The following is a 19,254-nucleotide window of genomic DNA, read 5'->3' as shown; positions in this document are numbered from 1 at the left end:
TGTCTCGGCCTATAAAGCTGCGTCCTCACTGAGTCGACACTGTCGATCGACCATGTCTATCGACATTGTTGATCAACAAGTCGACAAATCTGCATCTGTCCTCACCAGATTGACAGAAATGTTTGATTCAGTCGAAATCAACATCGATCATTCGAAATCAACATGTCTGACGAAGATAACGCAATAGTTGCTTGTGCCGCATATATTATTATCGCCAATTTCAAACTTTCAAAAGCAAACCATTTACTTGCAACACACATCTTCCGTACCAGTGCCAGATTTCTTGCTCTCTTTTATTTTTTTTTTCACTTCTCTTGCAAATTGACTCTGAAGATTTTTTTATTTTTTGTTCTCCCGCTTGCTTATCGATGTTAAATTGATTAGCAATTTCCATAAGGGCATCGTGCCTCAAGTTTCTGTTCTTATAGTTTTTGGTTTTAGAATTCCATAGATTCTTTTTCAGTTTGTATGCCTCAATAAAGGCTATGACTTTATCTTGTTCCCATTCCATTTCTTCAACGAAAAATCACGACTACGATGTCAACTAGCCAAGACGTCACTGTGTATAACAGTTTGTCGAATGTCGAACGTCGAAAACAGGTCCACACACTAATGTCGATCGACTGTTCTTTGATGTTTACCGACGGACGATGGAAAACAAATCGCCATGTCGATCGATTAATTCTGTCAATCGACACCGTCGATTGCCACGTACACACCAAGTCGATAGCGTCGATAGACAGGGTCGATCGACAGTGTCGACTCAGTGAGGACGCAGCTTAAGGAAGCACCGCTTCCCCCGCTTTCATGGACCGCACGCTCCTGAAATGTAGGCTTTAATTTCAAGTGGCAAGGTTGCGTACAAGAGCACCTTGTACCTAGGAGATGAGAGTACCTTGTACCTCAGCTAAATCTGCATATCTAATAAGGTTTCTAAAATATCCACGAATTTTAAAGTACAGGATTTTCAACATTTTTTTGTCGCTCATGGATGTATCTCTGGGATCAAAAATATTTGAACTTGTTTAGGAAACGCCCTATCTGCCCAACAGGCGAAAATACATGCTTCTCTATGTTACTTAAAATTTCTGGGTAGGCAGATTCGTATTAGCATATTTCAAAAGAGTGGTTTACTATATTTCTAATAATTTGTTATATTTAGTATTGATTCTGAATTAATTTATTCAGGATTTGGTGGAGGGTTTAGACACATTTTTCCGTCCGGGGTCCGTAACTCCCACATCCGACGACTGTCACTCGTTCCATCTGGATGGCAGTCCGAATCACGAGTTTGCGTCTCCTGTTTTAAGCGACGATCGCAAAACGCCCAAACTTAGTCGTAATTCCCCTCTACTAAAAGGTATTATATTTAAAAGAGTAATATTTTCAAGAGGTGTAAATTATTGAAAACTTTGTAGGCTTAATGACTCCGACGCCTAGGTCCCGTTCCACGGATAATTTGGAGAAGTGTTCGCCATCTTTGGTGAGGAAAAACACCGGTGATTCCCCTCTTAGTCGACGATTAACAGGTTTGCTTTTTTTCATTCTTTTTATTACGTAATAAAATTCAATAATTCATACGAAATCCAGTAAAATAACAATTTATTTCATTAATTTCGACTTTTAAACGAAGAAGATCATTTTCATATACTCATCACTGTTTATATTTTTTGTTTCTCAATTATGCTCAACAACTTTAGGGGACGATTCTTTAAATTATTTTGTAAAATAAATTTACATATTTTATAGAAATAAACAAATTTCCGTAAAACATGTTATATTTTTACATCTAGAAAAAAACGTTTAATTGAATACTTAGGGCCGGTTCTACAAAGCAAGTATATACCAGGTATAACCAATTTTTGGACTATCTATTAAAATTTCCGTTCAATAAGTAAAAAATGTCCTGAGAATAATTATTCCGAATTTATACTTGGCTTTGTACAATGGGCCCTTAGTAGTCACTTTTGAGAAGAAAATGCTACGCTACTGGTTTTTATTAAGATGTAATTTTTGTGAACTCACCCAACTCTCTAAAGTTGTTTGCATAAAAATTGTCGGAAAATGTCACTCCGGGATTTTTCTAAAAACGAATTAAACAAATATAAACTTGATGTGTAGTTGTTATTAATTAATAATTGTTATTTGTATATCTTATATGGTGTTTAAATCAGGCTAATCAATTTGCAATTTGTATATTTTTTTATCGTTTATCGGAAAAAAACTAATGTATAACGGTCAATTTGAAGACATTTTTGTTCTGCACATTTTTTTTACAGCGGTTGAAAAAAGAATTATATAGAATATTTTTAGTAGTTTGGTAGTTGGTCAACGTGTTTGCGTAAATTTATAGAGGCTACAACCCTATTACTTTTTTAATTTTTCAGATAAAAAAACGAGATTTGGTATGTTAGTATATGACATAAATTAGGATTGAATGACGTATTCAATTGTTTTCGCTCACTTCCTGTTTCACCGGAAATGACTACAACTTTTGATTTTTAAATGGCACCCTCGTTTTTTTTACTTTATTCTATAGAAAATGACACTCTGAACAGAATGACATATCATATGTCAACTTTTGACATTTTCTCAAATAATTTATTTGAAATCCGGTTTTTGAACATGCGGTTTACAACGACAATTTCACTCGAAATACCAAGTGTATGGTACCAAATTAACAACCTAAGAACATAGTGGAGCGACCAGGATAGCGGCGAACCAGCAGCGAGACATCGCGCCCAAAACAAACCTGTGAAAACAAGTACGTGTGAAAATAGCAAAGCGATCTGCTCGAGCGGTTAGATCGAGCGGCGAGATCGATTCAAATAATGTTTTCGTCGCTCTGTCGCGCTGTAGAAAACTATGGATTCCCAAAAATTAATAGATTTAGTATTTGTAAGAAAGTTTTGATCGGACAAAAAAATAGAAATCACCATAACCGGCACATTTTAGATAAGTTATCTCTCCGGGTTTTGAAAATTTCATGTTGTAGTGTACAAATTTCATGTACATTACACTTTTCGGTTTGTTGGTTTCGAATAAACCAAATATTTGCGACACATTTTAAATAATTAATTAGCAAATGAAAATAATAAAGTTGCGAGTACCTCGCTATTCCTCGCCGCTCTACTATGTTTTAGCACGTCGAGGCTTGATCGACGCGGTATTGCGCTGCTTGCTCGCCGCTATCCTCGCCGCTCCACTATGTTCTTAGCCTTATCCGTAAAAAAATGCTTTTTCTTAATATGTTAATGAGCCACCCTCGTTCCATTTGAAAAAATTGAGATATGATTAAAAATACGATTTGGGCATCTTGACATGTGACCAAAAACAATTGAATACGTCAATCAATCCTAATTTTTGTCGCATACTAATATACCAAATCTCGTTTTTTTATCTGAAAAAATTAAAAAGTTATAGGGGCGAGCCACTTTCGAGACGCATCCGGTATAAGTAAATAACTTTTTAGAAGAACGCCAAATCTAAAAATTGCAATTTTTTTCGCACTTATTCATGTACACTTCTTACGACAGGTGATAGCTTAATAAGCCAAGAAAGCAGCGAGGGAAGTTTGGCAGCTGAAGCGACCTTTGATCATTCCCCAAGCAGCACATTATCGAAACGCGTATCTCCAGATAGCTTTAAAGGTTTCAAAATCCCATTCACTTCAACAATTTTAATCATATTTACTTAATATAGTTCTTTTAGAAAATTCCGACCCTTCCAAGCAGCTAAAACTGAAACCATCACCGGCCGTAGCTCAGAAACCCAGGCCTTGGTCTATGGTGAACAACACCGAGTCTAAATCCACCGATCTGGGTCTTCTGAGCGACGGTTCTTCGCCTAATAATTCGACCGGGAATACTCCTGATTCTGCTGAGGCTTTGGATAGCTCAGAATCCAGCTCTATTGATAGGAGAATTGCAAAAGATATTAAATTGAAAAGAGGGGGTAAGTTAACTTTATTTTGCGTCTGTAAATTTAATTTTTTGTGGCTTATTAAATGTGTTATTAAATTTATTTTCTCTTTTTTGGATTTCTTACTGCTTCTTATTATTATGTATAATTTTATTGTTTTGTTTTACTTTCCTGTCTTGTGTCATAGATTTAAAAATGTGTATGTACTAAAAGATTTTTTTGCACTTCATGCTTCATAAAACTGCACAGTAACTGATTAGTGATGAAGTTCCAACTATACAACTAACAATACACTTAGTCCTAAATATTTCCTTCTGTTCTCATATAAGGTAACTTCAACCTTAAACATACTTCACACAAGGTCGCGTTTTCTTAAGAATTTGGTGACCAAACACAATGTATATATATATTAGCGTAACTAGCAATTCGTTCTAGGGCGGCCTAGTGCTTTAATTTTTTATAAAATGAAGAATAATAATATTAAAAAATAAACACATTTATTGTGTGTGAATAAAACGCCTTACGTGAATTTCTCTATCAATAAATTTCATAGATTTAGTCATCAGACCGTGTTCCCGTGGAGCACTTAGATACCTACAAATTTTGTAAAAAAAATAAAACTAACACATTTTTTGAACAAAACTAAATAATATTAAATAAACAAAACTAGAAAACGTAATTTTTAGTACTTCACAAGCAAATAAAAATTAATATTTAGCTAAGAGTCATAATTCAGTCAAAATTCAAGATTTCTCTAGGGGGTGCCCAGCAGAGGGGGCTGAGAGGCCCACCGAGAGGAGGCCGCTCCCGGGCCCCCCTGTAGTTACGCCAATGTGTATAGTGGGTGCCTCTCAAAAGTGGCTCACCCCTATAACTTTTTTATTTCTTCAGATAAAACTACGATATTTGGTATGTTAGTATATGACATAAATTGGGATTGATTGACGTATTCAATTGTTATCGGTCACATCCGGTTTCACCGGAAATGACTACAACTTTTGATTTTTAAATGGCACCCTCGGTATTTTTTTACTTTATTCGATAGAAAATGACACTCTGAATAGAATGACATATATCATATGTCAACTTTTGACATTTTGGCATATGGTTTATTTTAAATTGTAACATGCGGTTCATAACGACAATTTGACTCAAAATACCAAGTCTGTGGTATCAAATTATTCGTAAAAAAATGCTTTTTCTAAATATGTTAATGAGCCACCCTAGTTCCATTTGAAAAAATTGAGATATGATTAAAAATACGATTTGGACATCTTTTAACTGGCCAGGACAAGACACTAAAAACATTAGACGATCAAATATATTTTTCCAAGGCTTCTTGATTAAAAATTAGTATTTTTAACACAGCCATGGCACTCTAGATTGAAATTTAAAATAGAATTTCTTAATTAATAGTCATTTTCTATCGAATAAAGTAAAAAAATACCGAGGGTGCCATTTAAAAATCAAAAGTTGTAGTCATTTCCGGTGAAACCGGAAGTGACCGAAAACAAATGAATACGTCAATCAATCCCAATTTATGTCATATGCTAACATACCAAATCTCGTTTTTTTTTATCTGAAAAAGTAAAAAAGTTATAGGGGTGAGCCACTTTTGAGACGCATCCGGTATACTATATGCATAACAAGTAATTCAAGATTATTTTCTAATTTTTATCAACAGTACTGAGTATTTTTTGCTTTTATCATAATTATTATAAGGGAAAAAAAGAAATGTTTCCTTATTGTTTTTAAGAAGAGTAGTCTCAGATATCTCTGGGATTACTCAGATTACAAGAACCATAGCAGAACGTATTTTAGACTTCAGAATAGCATTAAATTGTAGAACATTTCTTTAGTCTGTCTAATGAGCCAGGGAATATTTCGACAGACGACATCAATTTTTGACAAAAAATACAATTTGCCCGTGAATTAAAACGACAGATACAACTGTCACTGTTGGGTATCCTCTCGTTGGACAGACTATACTTTAAATCTTCATGTTATGAATTTCTTATGGACTCTTAAGGCGTTTTGTTGGTTGCATATTCAGTTACATCTCACTAAATGTCCTAATTTGTTTATTAACCCTACAACAACCGTTTCCATGTTTCAAGGATTCTTCATTAAAATCTGTTTTGGATATAAGTATGTAGACAAAATATGTAAGTGTTTGCATTCTTTATAAATTGACATTGTTTTGACATTATTTTCTTAGTAAACTTTAACAAATTAATTTGGGACAAGGATACTGTATGATCGAACGTTCTTTTCATTTGGTCATATTTTATCCATATCTGACAGCTTATGAAGAATTTTTTCCCAAAATATCTTTAATTTAATTAGAAGGTTTGTGACCACATACTTACCTGCTTTTAAGAAGTATTATACACACTCAATTATGTCTTGTTTGCCTTTTATTTTGCCTTATTACTCATTTATGTTTTTATTTCTTTTTCCGTTAAGGAATTTTACAGAGTTATTTTCCGGACAGGGGCGATTTCAAGTTTTTGTCCCGGTACAAGGTAATTTTTATTTCACTGATTTTTATTTATAATATTTTTTATTGTTTCTTGCTATTTATTTCCTTGTTTTGCTTTAAATCTATGTTTTATATGTTAAAACAGCTTCAAAATTATCATTCATGTCCGCTTTAAGAGTATGTGACGCTCAAAATATTGAAAATAGTGAGCTAAATATGATGTTAAACTGTGATAAAAATGCATGTTTTCTCGCTTGGTTACCATGATTGACTTTTGACTTTTTTATAAATATAAAAATCAGAAAATTCTATAAAAATAAAAAAGCTAATTTAATGACACACTTATGAGTATTTTTGAAATAATGTTAGATCTGCTGTACAGGGTGGGCCAAACTGGCAGCTTTTAAATGGAAACACCTTTTTCTATAGGAGATAGACGAAAACTAGTAACGGTGTCTGGAGCTCAATTTTTATCAAAAACATGATGGTGAAAACCGCACATCGATATCTGTTACCGTTTCGGAGTTACGGGGTGTTTTTTAAAAATGTGCATTTTTAACAAATCGCTGTAACTTTTTTGTTATGGAACATTTTGTATTTTTGTGAAAACATTTTCAAAGCACCTTGTTACGTAGAATTTAATGGTTTAAGTATATTTTTTTTAATTTAATAATTTAAGAGTTATAAACAAAAAAAATGATTTTTTATTTGGGACACCCTGTATATTTTTAATTAGCTGAAAAGAACTTAAAATTACCTTTCCAAAAATATAGCATACTTGATATTTTGTTATAGCCTCCTTCCAAATACAGAATTTTTAAGTTTGGTACTTTTAACTAGATAGGCTTTGGACCCCTTATTGATGATCTGCCCCTAATGGAACTCGAAAACATATTTTTCCAACAAGACGAGGCACCGTCTCAGAATGCTGAAGTTATCAGCAAATTTTTGCAGCCAATTTCGAAAGTAATTGAATAGCTAACCAAGATCGACGACGCCGGAATTAGAGCCTATGGATTTTATCTTAGCGGAAGAATAAAGGTTCTTATTTTTAAATTGCCCGTATAACCTAGACAAGAATTAGAAGTGCTTAGCGGTTATGCGAGGGTATCTTTCACCCCTACTGAGTTAATGAATTCCACGAGAAATGTCCAAAAACGGTCCGGTCTTTCCATAACAGAAGACGGTCGATATGTCGAACACCTGTAGCAAAATCTCATATCTTGGTTTGCTATTTATTTTTATTCTTATCAGATATAGTTTAAATACGTTGATGATGTTAAATATAGTTTAAATTGTTATAAAATTCTACATCTCTCATTGCAAATATTATTTGCGTTTTAATTCCTGCTCACAGCTAGAATTTTTTTGCATTACAGCCTTTTTGCATTCAAAGCCTACTTATTCAAAGTGGACGAGTTTTTAAAAACTCTATATCTCGAAGACGACCCGAGCAAAATATCAAGTGTGCTATATTTTTGGAAAGGTAATTTTATATTATTTTCAATAAATTAAAAATATACAGGGTGTCTTAAAAAATCAAATTTTCTGTTGGTAATTCTTAAATTGTTAATTTAAAAAATATATACGTAAACTATTAAATTCTACGTAAAAAGGTGATTTGGAAATGTTTTCACAAAAATACAAAATTTTCCATAGCAAAAAAGTTACATCGATTTATTTAAAATGCACATTTTTGAAAAACACCGTAACTCTGAAAGGTAATAGATGTCAATATGCGGTTTTCACCATCATGTTTTTAATAAAAATTGAGCTCCATATACCGATATTAGTTTTCGTCTATCTCCTACAGAAAAGGGTGTTTCCCTTTAAAAGCATCCAATTTGACCCACCCTGTACAGAGTACAGAGTGGGTCTATATCAAAAAATAAAAATATCAATTTTCCCATTTGTAATGTTAGCTTCCAATGAAAAAAAAAAGTAAAATCTATTTGAATCACACTGTGCAAATGTATGTAAAGTATTGGGGTTAAAATCACAAAGGGAAACCATATGCAGATTTTTCAGTACATTAGATGATTCTGTTTATCATTCTTAATTTTTCTCAAGGCCTTGTGTTCACTATTCATTATTTCAGCGTTACATACTTTTCCATCATTTTCTCGTTTTATTTCTTTAACACTAAACAAAAAAATGTAGCCTACGATCAGGAAAAACTGAGTACAAATACATGTACAACTAAGGCGTAGAATAGCTTTGAAATTTACGCTTTTCTTATTCCCGCTAAAAAGCAACGAGTTTGTAAAGGAAAACATATTATTATAAAAACTATTTATTGAAAAGGACTTCAAATAAATCACAAATAGCTAGATATAGGAAAGCCCAAACTTAAATGCTACTGTACGCCTACTGAATTTTTTTTTTCAAAATTTTTGTATTTAACGTACATCTTCAACATGATATAAGAAAGATTTGTTGATATTTTAGAATATATTTTTTTCTCAATTATTTAGGGGATAATAACTAAGCCAGGCCAGTCTTCTAATGCCAGTCAAGATAGGAGAGATAGCAATTTTAACTGTAGGACAAAGGAGGATGCACATATTGTTAGATAAATTTATAGTCTCATTTCTTTGGTTCTTTTGATTAATAACATGAAACAGAACAATTTAAAAAGAAATACAAGATGTAATTGTTGTTTAAAGGAAAATAACCAGGAATTAAATTAAAAATAGTCAGTTGTGTGTTAATTGTGGAGTTACTCAAGATTTTCCATTAATATTTAGAGCTTAGGTATAGCTTTTTAAGAAAACGAAACAAAAATACTCCTTGTATTTTTATTACCTTGGCTTTATATTAGTCATTTATTTTCTGATGAAAAATGTTTAAATTTCGTAGTCAGACTTAAAACTTACTCATTGATTGTTTTATAAAAGAAAAATATAATGTGTGAGTTTTTAGCCAGTGATAGTTTTTTTACTTGACTGCCAAAAAAAGTTCGCTAGCCAAAAGGTGATGGTTTTCTAAACAGTGACCCTTTTTGAGATATACATTTTAAAAATTGACTTTTGAAGTTGTTTATTAACTTTCAAATTTAATGACTTGTGCAATAGATTTTTAGGAGCACAATTAAAAGTTCTATACTTAGAGAACGATTAATTATAATGATAATCACTGGTAGAGTAAATTCTGGTATGTATAGTTCTCGTGTCTTCTTTTTCCATGTGATTTTACTCATAGACTGAACAAGAACTTTTAAGATTCCATTCCAAAACCTACAGAAATCAAACGAAAAAGATTTTTTTTTTTATAATAAAGGTTATTTATTATTTTAAAAATAACTGTATTTTTTTCTCATTTCATTTTTTATAAACCTTCTGATAAAAATTATATAAAAGTATATATTATAGATTTTTTTGATATTATATTTGATTTTATTTGTGATAAAAATGTTTTTTTTTAATATATGTGAAATTTGAACTGAAAAAGTTACACTTCTGTATATAGAAAATTATTTTATATTTACTTTTTCTTATACAGGCTCATGGGCGTCATAATGCTTTAGTATTTAATCAAATTTAAGAAGTTCAAAATTATTACAAAATCAAAAATTCTCTCTAAAAGCATTATGAGTTTATGACTTGCTTTATTATCAAATACTTTATGGTAATTATTTATATCTTAGACTTTATATATTTTTTTACACTGAGTATATATCTTTTTTAACTATGCTTCCATTTATAGTTACTAACTGTTCTTTTTATACGTAAAATAAAATTATACCTTACTTCACAAATTGTTTTATTTCACCTACATTGTATATTTACATTAAATATATAAATTATTACAAATAAAAATTAAAAAAAAAAACAATATTGAAAAACTTTAACAAACTAACTAAAACTAAAATAAATTTAGAATGTAAAAAATGGAAATGCTTTTTGGTAAATAAAATATTTCTATTTGATAGATGCATGTATAACATATGTATAGGTCTTTAAATTTGTGTCTGAGTTATAAAAAATAATTTCTAGAAGAATGCTATGTGTTTGGTGTTTGGCAATCACTTTCCTATTTTCTGAATCACTTTAAAAACAGAACCTCCCATTATATATACATTTTTTGAATACTGAATTTGTTCGTATCATAAGTCTTCATCCCCACTATAGTATAATCCTGAGTATATAATTATCCAAGTCACCTGAAAACTGCTTTTAGTAATGACTCTTTTTTGATATTTTTTGTTATTACCATAAATCCTGCAAAAGAAGTCATAAAACCTTCCTTTGTTAATTCCCAGGCCCCATCGTATTCTTCCTCATCCACATTTTGAAAACTACTGAAGTAAAAGTATATTACTCCTGCATTTATTAGTACAAATCTAAAAATTAAGCCCATAAAACTTGTAGTCAAACATGTTACTTTAAACATACAATGCTAATCCTAAAAATCCTTTTAATGGGACGATACCCCATATTATTCCTAAAATTATTCCAAGTATTTGTCTAGCCCAATAAATTACATCTAAAAATTCTTCCTAAAATATAGTAACAAAATATGGAATTATTAACACATTAGGATATAAGTTGTATACTGTAACATATATTTGTGTCTCCTGAATACTTGATTAGCAAAAATCGGGAATAATATGGTTAGATGAACTGGATACTATAAATAATATATACTTTTTGCATTTTTTAGATAATTAACAGATATGTACTAGTATCATGCAGTTGCCGTAAGAACTATGAGTTTATAATAATTAATTTTATTCAAGGAAAAAAAGATACACTGCAGCAAATCATAATCCACTTAACCTAAAACTCACTTTATCTGGCCATTCTGAGTTTGCTGTAAATGCCCTAGACCAAACAGATAATTCGACTGTTTTTACCGATCCATTTCTTTCTCCAGACTTAGTTTTAGTACTCATTTCTTTTTAAATAATTAGCTATATTAATAATTATTGTTCAATTAAAAATAAACCACAAATTCTTGTCAAGTGATTTCTGACTGACAGTCATCTGACAGTTGACAGTCAACTGACAGTTATTTCTTTTCTGGTGCTTTTCTCCAGAGATATGGAAGTGGGAGAATGAGCTTCGACGAGTGCGCATCCAAATTTTTGTCGACGGCAAGATGGCAGACATCTTCCAGGTCTCGCTGTCACTTCCCCTCTTTAATTGACATCTGTTTGTTTTGTTTTGTTTTTCGTTTGTGTTGTTATCTAGTTAAAATTTATTATTATCTCAATTATTCAAACACTAATTCAAAAAGGCCTGTTGTATATTCATAGTCATTCTAGAAAGCTAATACGCCGGGAATAATGATTAGTTTTCATGTGTAAGTTTATACAACATAATCGTGTTTACAGATGATTCAAAACTGTTTATTTTTAACTTTCCTAAAGGCGATTTGTAAAAATCGTGATTGTAATTGGGAATGGTCAAAAATAAGTGTATGATGTGGCCATTTAAAGAGGATGTTTTTATTACGTGTGGAGGAAGAAGATACTTGGAATCAATGTTCGTGGTTCTGTAAAACAGTGCACTCTTATAGTGTCCATGAAAGCACAAGTTCAAGTGACCAGAAATATATCAAATAAGATTGGTCCTTACTTGACAAGAAGATTATTTGGAGGAAAAGAAAACATAAGATAGGGTATTTTAATCGAACAGCGAAAATTTAACATTTTTATTGTAAAGTTTGTTGTAGGTAGTTGTAGTTTTGTGCTAAATATTTCTAACATTAGCAGCGGCTGTGTTCAGAGTGTCAAGAGGAGGAGAATTCAGTTAATTAGATTTATGCACAGTTACAGGTATGAAGGCTTTTTCAAACATAGTATCGAGTTCTATAGTCAACATTTTTAGTATTCCTACAACTGTAAAAACAAGGAACATTGGACTGGAAAATGGCAAGATTTATATAGGAAGAAAGGGTATTATGCCAATAAGAAAATTAAATCTGTAGGCAGAAGTTTCTTATTTAAAAACTGTTATGGGGCATATATTAATTTGTATCTGTGCCACAAATCACTGAGAAAAATCATATAATATTCATAATTGTTAACGAGATGATATTTAAAGAGTGTTAAAAATGAGATTATTAGTCATGAAGCTTACAATGTTACTTTGTTTCAATATTACACTTTTATTCTTGTAAAATCTATGATGAAGCTCAAAAGCATTTTGCAATGGCCTTAAATTGTGAGCCAGGATTTATAGCAAAGGTATTTGATGCAATGAAACTTAATCAGGGGATTGTCAATCCCATGTTTTTAAATAGATAAAATACAGGCCAAAGTTGACAATATTACAGTTGAGAAGAAACTATTTTATCTTAAAAAAAATTTCTTAAAATTCTGAGATCATATAATCTAATTTTCTTAATAAATTAGGTATATGTATGTTGTACATACAGAATTTTGGTATGGACAAATAAGGATCGACAAGCTTCTTTTGTGCAAAAAATAAATTATTTTTTGTAGTATTAAGACAAACGATAATGTGTTTTACAAACTTACCGGTAACAGTTTTTTTTATAATAAAATATTTAGGAATAATTTGGGTTGTTTATCAATATATTAATGACTTGAATTTTGACAAATTGAATTTGTATCAAAATAATTTTACGAAATATAAAATTGATGTTCTATTACAAGACTGAGTTTTTTTTGTCGACAAAAACCAGGATAAATACTAATAATAATACCCATAATAAAATCAATGATGTTTATGTATTATGAAAATATTTGTTAGAAGACATGTTATGTAACAATTTTTGGTAACACAATTTGAAGGGACGAATAAAAAAAATAAAACAAAAACATATTTTTTCTAGGTTTTATATTAAAAATACAAGGTAAGTAATCATCAAAAATAATTATGCACCAAATGTTTTTATGAATATACAACTTGAACAAAAGTTGTTTAGAACAATTTTACCAAATTTGCAAAAATTTTAAATTGAAACGCGTAATTCTGTACAAGTAAACATGAAATAATTTAAATACTTATTTAATGGCATTTCGAGTGTTTAACGACGAAAAGGTCATCTGTCTGTAGCGTCTTTTGTCAGAATATTCTTATATTTAGTGTATTATATACCAATATTGTACGCAGTTTTGAAACTGATAATTAAATAAATCATATTAATGTTAACTAACCATAATAAATGATAGAATTTCACTAAATTTAAATTGCCCCCCGTATGGTTGAAAACAGCAAATTGATATTTGATTACTTATAGATTACCACCTATATACAAAATGACACGGAGACCTGGAATATGGCGCCCAACTTGATTAGACCTTCCGCGCATGTTGAAGCTCATTCTCTATCCCTTCTATTTCTCTGCTTTTCTCCTATGGTATGCCCAGAAGATAGGTACAAAACAGCCACAGATTAAAGAAGGCGTAACTGTTATATAGGGGGTTTCACAGAGAATAGCTACATTAAAGAAATGCTAACTTCATGTTAAAAAATGGAAACAGACGCCACCTGGTGTCGCCTGGCAGTACTAGCTAAATTGAGGGGAATTGGAGGGGCGGGCCTTAAAAAAGGGGAAATTTAAAAAAAAATATTTTTATAAGTATCACTGACTTACTGTTTAAAGTTAATAAACATATTTTTTATTACTTTTATATAAATTAATGTATTAAAAAATATGTCTATTAACTTTATACAGCAAATCAATGATATTATTAAAGACTTATTATTTTCAGAGAAAATTCATAGTAAATAAATTACACATTATTATACTAAACAGTATCATTTATTTGTTAGAGCTGCGATTTATATTACAATAATATTGAAATATATATATTTTTTTAACAATGAAAAAGAATATCACGGAACCTGAAAAAGAAAGATGATCAATTAATGACTTAAATTAGTTCAAAATACATTTTGCAAATAACTAGTGAATTGGAAAGATAAACATACTATTAAAAAGACATTTTAGAAGTATGTTATCATCTATTTGCTGATAATACATAAGTATATAATAGGTAAATAACATGCATAAGGCACTATGATACAACTACCTGTATCATGATAACACACTAATATCACAAAAAATATATGCTAATTTAAATTCCTTTAATGATCTAATGAAACACTATCTAGCGTCAATGCATGCCATTCCAAAGGCAAAAAAAACTGTTATACCAAATAAATATAAGCTGAATAAAACATAAACCAAGCCAACGTGCATAAACAACCAAAAAATGCATCAAAAAATACTTTTATCAGATCATACCCTTGGATATATTTGTATTTTATATATCGCACATCCCGTTCAAAGTTTACTAACTCAAAATAGAGAATATAGAGAACATTGTCAGGAGAAGTAAAAGAAAATTTAAGTTAAGGCAATATGCTCCTTTTTGCATATTAATGGCCAAATAATATAATGTTGATTTAATAAAATTTTACTGGCATCCTTCTGAGGTATAAATCAGATTAAAAGGACATTGTTTTTGTAATAATTGTTTGTTTTGTAAACATTTTTTGAAGACAATACAGTTTTGAACGGGCTGTGCGATATAAACAAGGATCTTACTATTATTTGAGGTTAGAAAGTATTTAAATAATATAAAACATAATCAAAATCATTTTTCATCATAAATTATAGAGGTACTTACGTGTTTTGATATTATTATCAGGAAATAATACGTTTAGTTAAACAGGTACGCTGCCAGGCAAGTTCTACCGGCGGGTCTTTGCAAAAGTTGAAATCTAAAAATACAAAAATACGTTTACATCTTAGTTGTATTTACGAATAAAGTATTTGTGTGTAATTTCTGACTTACCAGTTAACTGAATAATCGCATTAAATACATCCAAATGGTAATTTAATATTGTAAAAAAGCAAAATTGTTGTAAATCACTTGCCAGGACAGCCCGGCCAGCTTCTTTGTTGGCAAAATGGCCGCGGTATCATGATTTAAGCAATGTGAGTGACAAAGAAAGCCAATGCCTGGCAGATGTTGCTTTCTTTGTCGTTGGTCCTGGCACGTTTAAATTTGACTGTTGCCTGTTTTCCCATACAAGTGACACCCCCGTGGGGTTTCATATAAAATTTTATGATATACAAATAATTTGTTATATTAAATTCTACTATAATATTATCTGCTAATAATTTTATCTGTTTTCTTTTTATTTAAATAATTCGCGGAAGAATTTAAAACTGGTGTATTGAAAAATAAATATATTTTAAAAACAATAGAAAAAGAATATTTTTACTACTTTATACCACTCAGATACCACCCCTTCTCTGGAACCACTTTATACCAAAATATAGAAAAAAAACGGCGTCAGCCATGGCTATGAAATGAAGATCGCTGTTATTTTTTATATGAAAAATGATATGCCAATTGTCATCGATCGCCATTTCCAGACCAACTGGACGCCGTTTTTTTAGCTGATCGTACCAATAGGTATGGTAGGCTATTAAGATCGCCAAAATTTTTTTTTTAATTTCACTCAAAATGAGTTATTTGGATCATAAATGATCTAATTACAAAATATTTTCATGGTGTTTGTTTGTCTGTCCGTCTGTTTGTCTGTCCGTCTGTAACACGATAACTCAAAAACCGCTAAACCGATTTTAACTAAATTTGGCACAAAAATACTGTGGCACCCGAGAATCTAGCCATTAGTTTTTGGTGGGGGTGGGGGTTGGTAAGGGGGTATGGGAGTAATGGGATAATAACAAGTGTATACCTAGTGTATTATTAGTTATTTTTGTTGTTTTATTACCCCATAACAATAGTTACTATTCTATAATTCTATGGCAATCTCTTCTTAAAATTGATATGAAAAATTTAGACCTCTGAATCTAGTTTTCAGAAATAGAGTAAAAGTATTTTTTGGGGCTAATCAAAGATATTTAAACTCAGGAGATACAACGATCCATTCATAAAACGCTCTAAAACTTCATCACACATTGGTTTGCGAAAATCAACGAGTGCGAAAGAGAATGGACAAAGAAGGGAATAGGGTATCGGCGCTACAGCAACAATGTTGTTATTTACAAAGATTAGACGGTTGAGGTCGTTAATTTCCAGTGATGTGCAGATTGAGTTTAAATATATTTGGGGATAATTAATTTCAAAACCATATCCAAGTAGGCTTTGTGTCAAAAGCAAATTCAGAATGGCACGACGCGTTAAAAGCTGAGAGTCTGAAATTGGTCTGAAAGTAAAACTATATTATATATAATATATAATACATAAACCTATAAACTATATACATAAAATTGTGTTAAGTGTTAATAAGTGACGTAAAACTTTCATTAAATAATGTGGAGTGAAAATTGTGAAAAAAATGCATAATATTAAGGTTTCTTTGAAGTTTCTTGAAGATTTTCGTGACATTGCCTGCGGTAACGGATACTATCAGGTATTAACTTTCTCAGTTTTTCTAATAGGTTTCTAATTTCAAATATTCAAAAATACCGGAAATTTCTGGTACTTTCGGTATCGAAATTTCCCGGTTCTGAACCCTACTCTGGAGTGTGCCAAGTATTGGATGTTTAGGGTTGCCCACAGGGGTTGCCAGACGTGTCCTCATTTTTTGGCAATTTGTTAATGTCCGGCCGGCTTTTCTTTATGTCCGGCTTTTTCCAATTTACGAAAAATTGTTAATTAATTTCGATTTTTATAATACTAAAAAGTGCAAAGTGCAACCGGCAACCGGTCAACCATAAAAATCAAACCAATTCCACGCCAAAACGCCTGGTATACCACGCCAAATGCCTAAATTGTGGTATTTAATTTGTATTTTTGGCATTACTTTGGTATTAGTGTACAGAAATTTGTTAGCGATTTACCCCTCGTAATAATCCTTTTTTATCTGGTAGGTATAGTGTATTGTATTTGTATTGTATTTTACTGAGAGTGAGTCCCAGGTGGGACCCTCCACTGAGGCCGCGAGGGCCTATTGTGGCTATATATCTGGTATAGTGACTGGGATAATATTTGTATAAGATAAAAAAGGGAATAATTTTATTGAAATTTTATATGCTTGTGTAAATGCATAATAAGTAAAGAACTGTCCGGCTTTTTTTATGAAAAATCAGGCTTTTTTTATACAATTGTCCTACTTTTGTGCATTGTCCATCTGGCAACCCTATGGATGTTCTGCTTATCTTATAGTTTTGGTAAATATATTTCAAATCAAATGTACGTTTTCTTATTTTTGAAAGTTATACTAATTAACTTATTGAATGTCAAAGTCACCTTTTCTTTAAAAACTACTTTTATTTTTGAATGAATTACATTTAAGTTTTATTTAATTATATAAAAAACTAAAAAATTGACATCTGTTTTAAAAACTAACTAGCTTGAAGAGCTCGTGCGACAGAGTGTAAAAAATAGAATCTGTACTTGGAAAAATGCTAGTCTATTGTTGTCTATTCAGCACTTATACACACACACACACACAATATAACTCCTCCCTTCTCAGAGACAGCTATACCGATTGAGGGGGTAGCTGGATATTTCTTGAAGGTGGTGGTTGAACGTCACGTCGACATCTGGGGAACTTCTTATATATCAGGTAGGATGCAAAGGATGAAAATTACCAAATGGTACAAAGTAGTGTCCACAGGCTTGGATATTCCCCTGACTTCGTCAAATACCAGGTGTGGTTGATTTTTCAATTAGTTGATTTTTCAATGTGTGGAGATTGTCGAGTCTTATTTCAGATATTTGGCTTGTTAAATGCTTAGAGGTCGGTAGGATCTTATCATCTTCAAGTAACATAGTCGTCAGAATAAAAATCAAATGATTGGTAGTATTAATTATTTTCCCTTTCATTGATTATTAATAAATCGTTCACTAAGGTCTCACAACCAGGTGGTATTTCAAAGATATATGTACCTTGAAATTTAGCTCTCTCTTCTTGTTTGAAACATTTCAAGTGTGCTTGAACTTCATAAGGGGGCACAACGAGCCATTGGTTTGTATTTTTCTAGTTGATTGACAATAGGCTGTGGTATTTTTTAGTTCGACTTGCTTACAGTTTTTATTGTTTGTTTTTTGGATTGCAATAATTGAACTGAACATGGACTCATTGTAGCTGACTTCTTTAAGAGAGGGGTGTCACTTGAATGTAATAACTATCCACTGCTTCTTTGCAAAGTTCATTTTCGAATGCATATAGTGCAATTGACCTTTTATCAAGTATTTATTAACAGGTAAATTGCCTTGAAGAGACTCTTAATATATAGGTATAGAAAAAATAAATGAAAATAAGTGAAACTCATCTGAAATGTTATAGGAAAATGAAGTAAATATGTTATTTTATTATTTAAAATAAAACATTCTAATTCAATAATATTTTCATAATACAATATATTATCGATCTTAACAGACCCAAAGGCATAAGATTTTTCACCTACTTGAGCCTGTATGTTTTAACTCAATAAAGAGATCATCTGTTTTATTATACTTGGATGCATTTATTTTTAATTTGGAAAAGTTAATGAATTTTCGATATCCTTGTCAAAATAAGAATCGATGGTTTCATACACTAATGATTACATTGATTTAATGTATCTTTTATAAAGTGAGAATTCTGAGAATAAGTTGTTGAGTTTATTTATCAAAACAATTTGATCTATTTTGCCTTACCAAAATCTTTTCATTTTGGTTATTTGTTGTATCGTTAAATTAAATTTATCAATTACACCTATAGATAGATATATTTTGCTTTCGAATATATTTTCCTCTAAACTGTTTTTGGTTTTCTGTAAATTTTGAATTAGTTTTCATAACGTTCATACATCTGAAGCGTCTAAATTTCAGTTACTGCTTTAAAAAACTGAGCCTACAACATTCACTAGCCCCTCTTTTGTTCTGTTTTGAATGTGGAATAATTTCTGAT

At 31.0% G+C, this 19,254-nt stretch overlaps 2 protein-coding genes across 6 annotated transcripts in view; one reads left to right on the top strand and one right to left on the bottom strand.

Annotated features, from left to right (window-relative positions):
• Positions 1–10,154, top strand: part of LOC115875620 (F-actin-uncapping protein LRRC16A) — a 42,571-nt gene extending 32,417 nt beyond the window's left edge. For 3 of the 5 annotated variants that reach the window (XM_030891120.1, XM_030891117.1, XM_030891119.1), the window contains exons 19-24: positions 1,189–1,360; positions 1,419–1,529; positions 3,537–3,650; positions 3,703–3,954; positions 6,388–6,446; positions 8,878–9,096. In XM_030891120.1, the coding sequence (XP_030746980.1) occupies positions 1,189–1,360; positions 1,419–1,529; positions 3,537–3,650; positions 3,703–3,954; positions 6,388–6,446; positions 8,878–8,979 (810 nt within the window). In that variant the 3' untranslated portion in view covers positions 8,980–9,096. Of the gene's footprint in view, positions 1–1,188; positions 1,361–1,418; positions 1,530–3,536; positions 3,651–3,702; positions 3,955–6,387; positions 6,447–8,877 lie in introns of all 5 variants that reach the window. The other 2 variants (XM_030891118.1, XM_030891121.1) reach the window with 2 other exon arrangements.
• A 21-nt stretch (positions 10,155–10,175) lies between these two features.
• Positions 10,176–11,408, bottom strand: LOC115875611 (uncharacterized protein RAB5IF homolog). Its single transcript, XM_030891113.1, has 4 exons — positions 11,193–11,408; positions 10,798–10,901; positions 10,616–10,745; positions 10,176–10,565 (listed from the first exon to the last, which is right to left on the bottom strand). The coding sequence occupies exons 1-4, from the start codon at positions 11,295–11,297 to the stop codon at positions 10,509–10,511; spliced, it is 396 nt and encodes a 131-aa protein (XP_030746973.1). The 5' UTR covers positions 11,298–11,408; the 3' UTR covers positions 10,176–10,508.
• Between the last annotated feature and the right edge of the window lie 7,846 nt (positions 11,409–19,254).

The sequence above is a fragment of the Sitophilus oryzae genome, unplaced genomic scaffold, assembly GCF_002938485.1.
Source record: "Sitophilus oryzae breed Bouriz unplaced genomic scaffold, Soryzae_2.0 scaffold_1393_pilon_pilon, whole genome shotgun sequence".
NCBI lineage: Eukaryota > Metazoa > Arthropoda > Insecta > Coleoptera > Curculionidae > Sitophilus > Sitophilus oryzae.
This window is presented reverse-complemented; position numbering and strand designations above follow the sequence as displayed.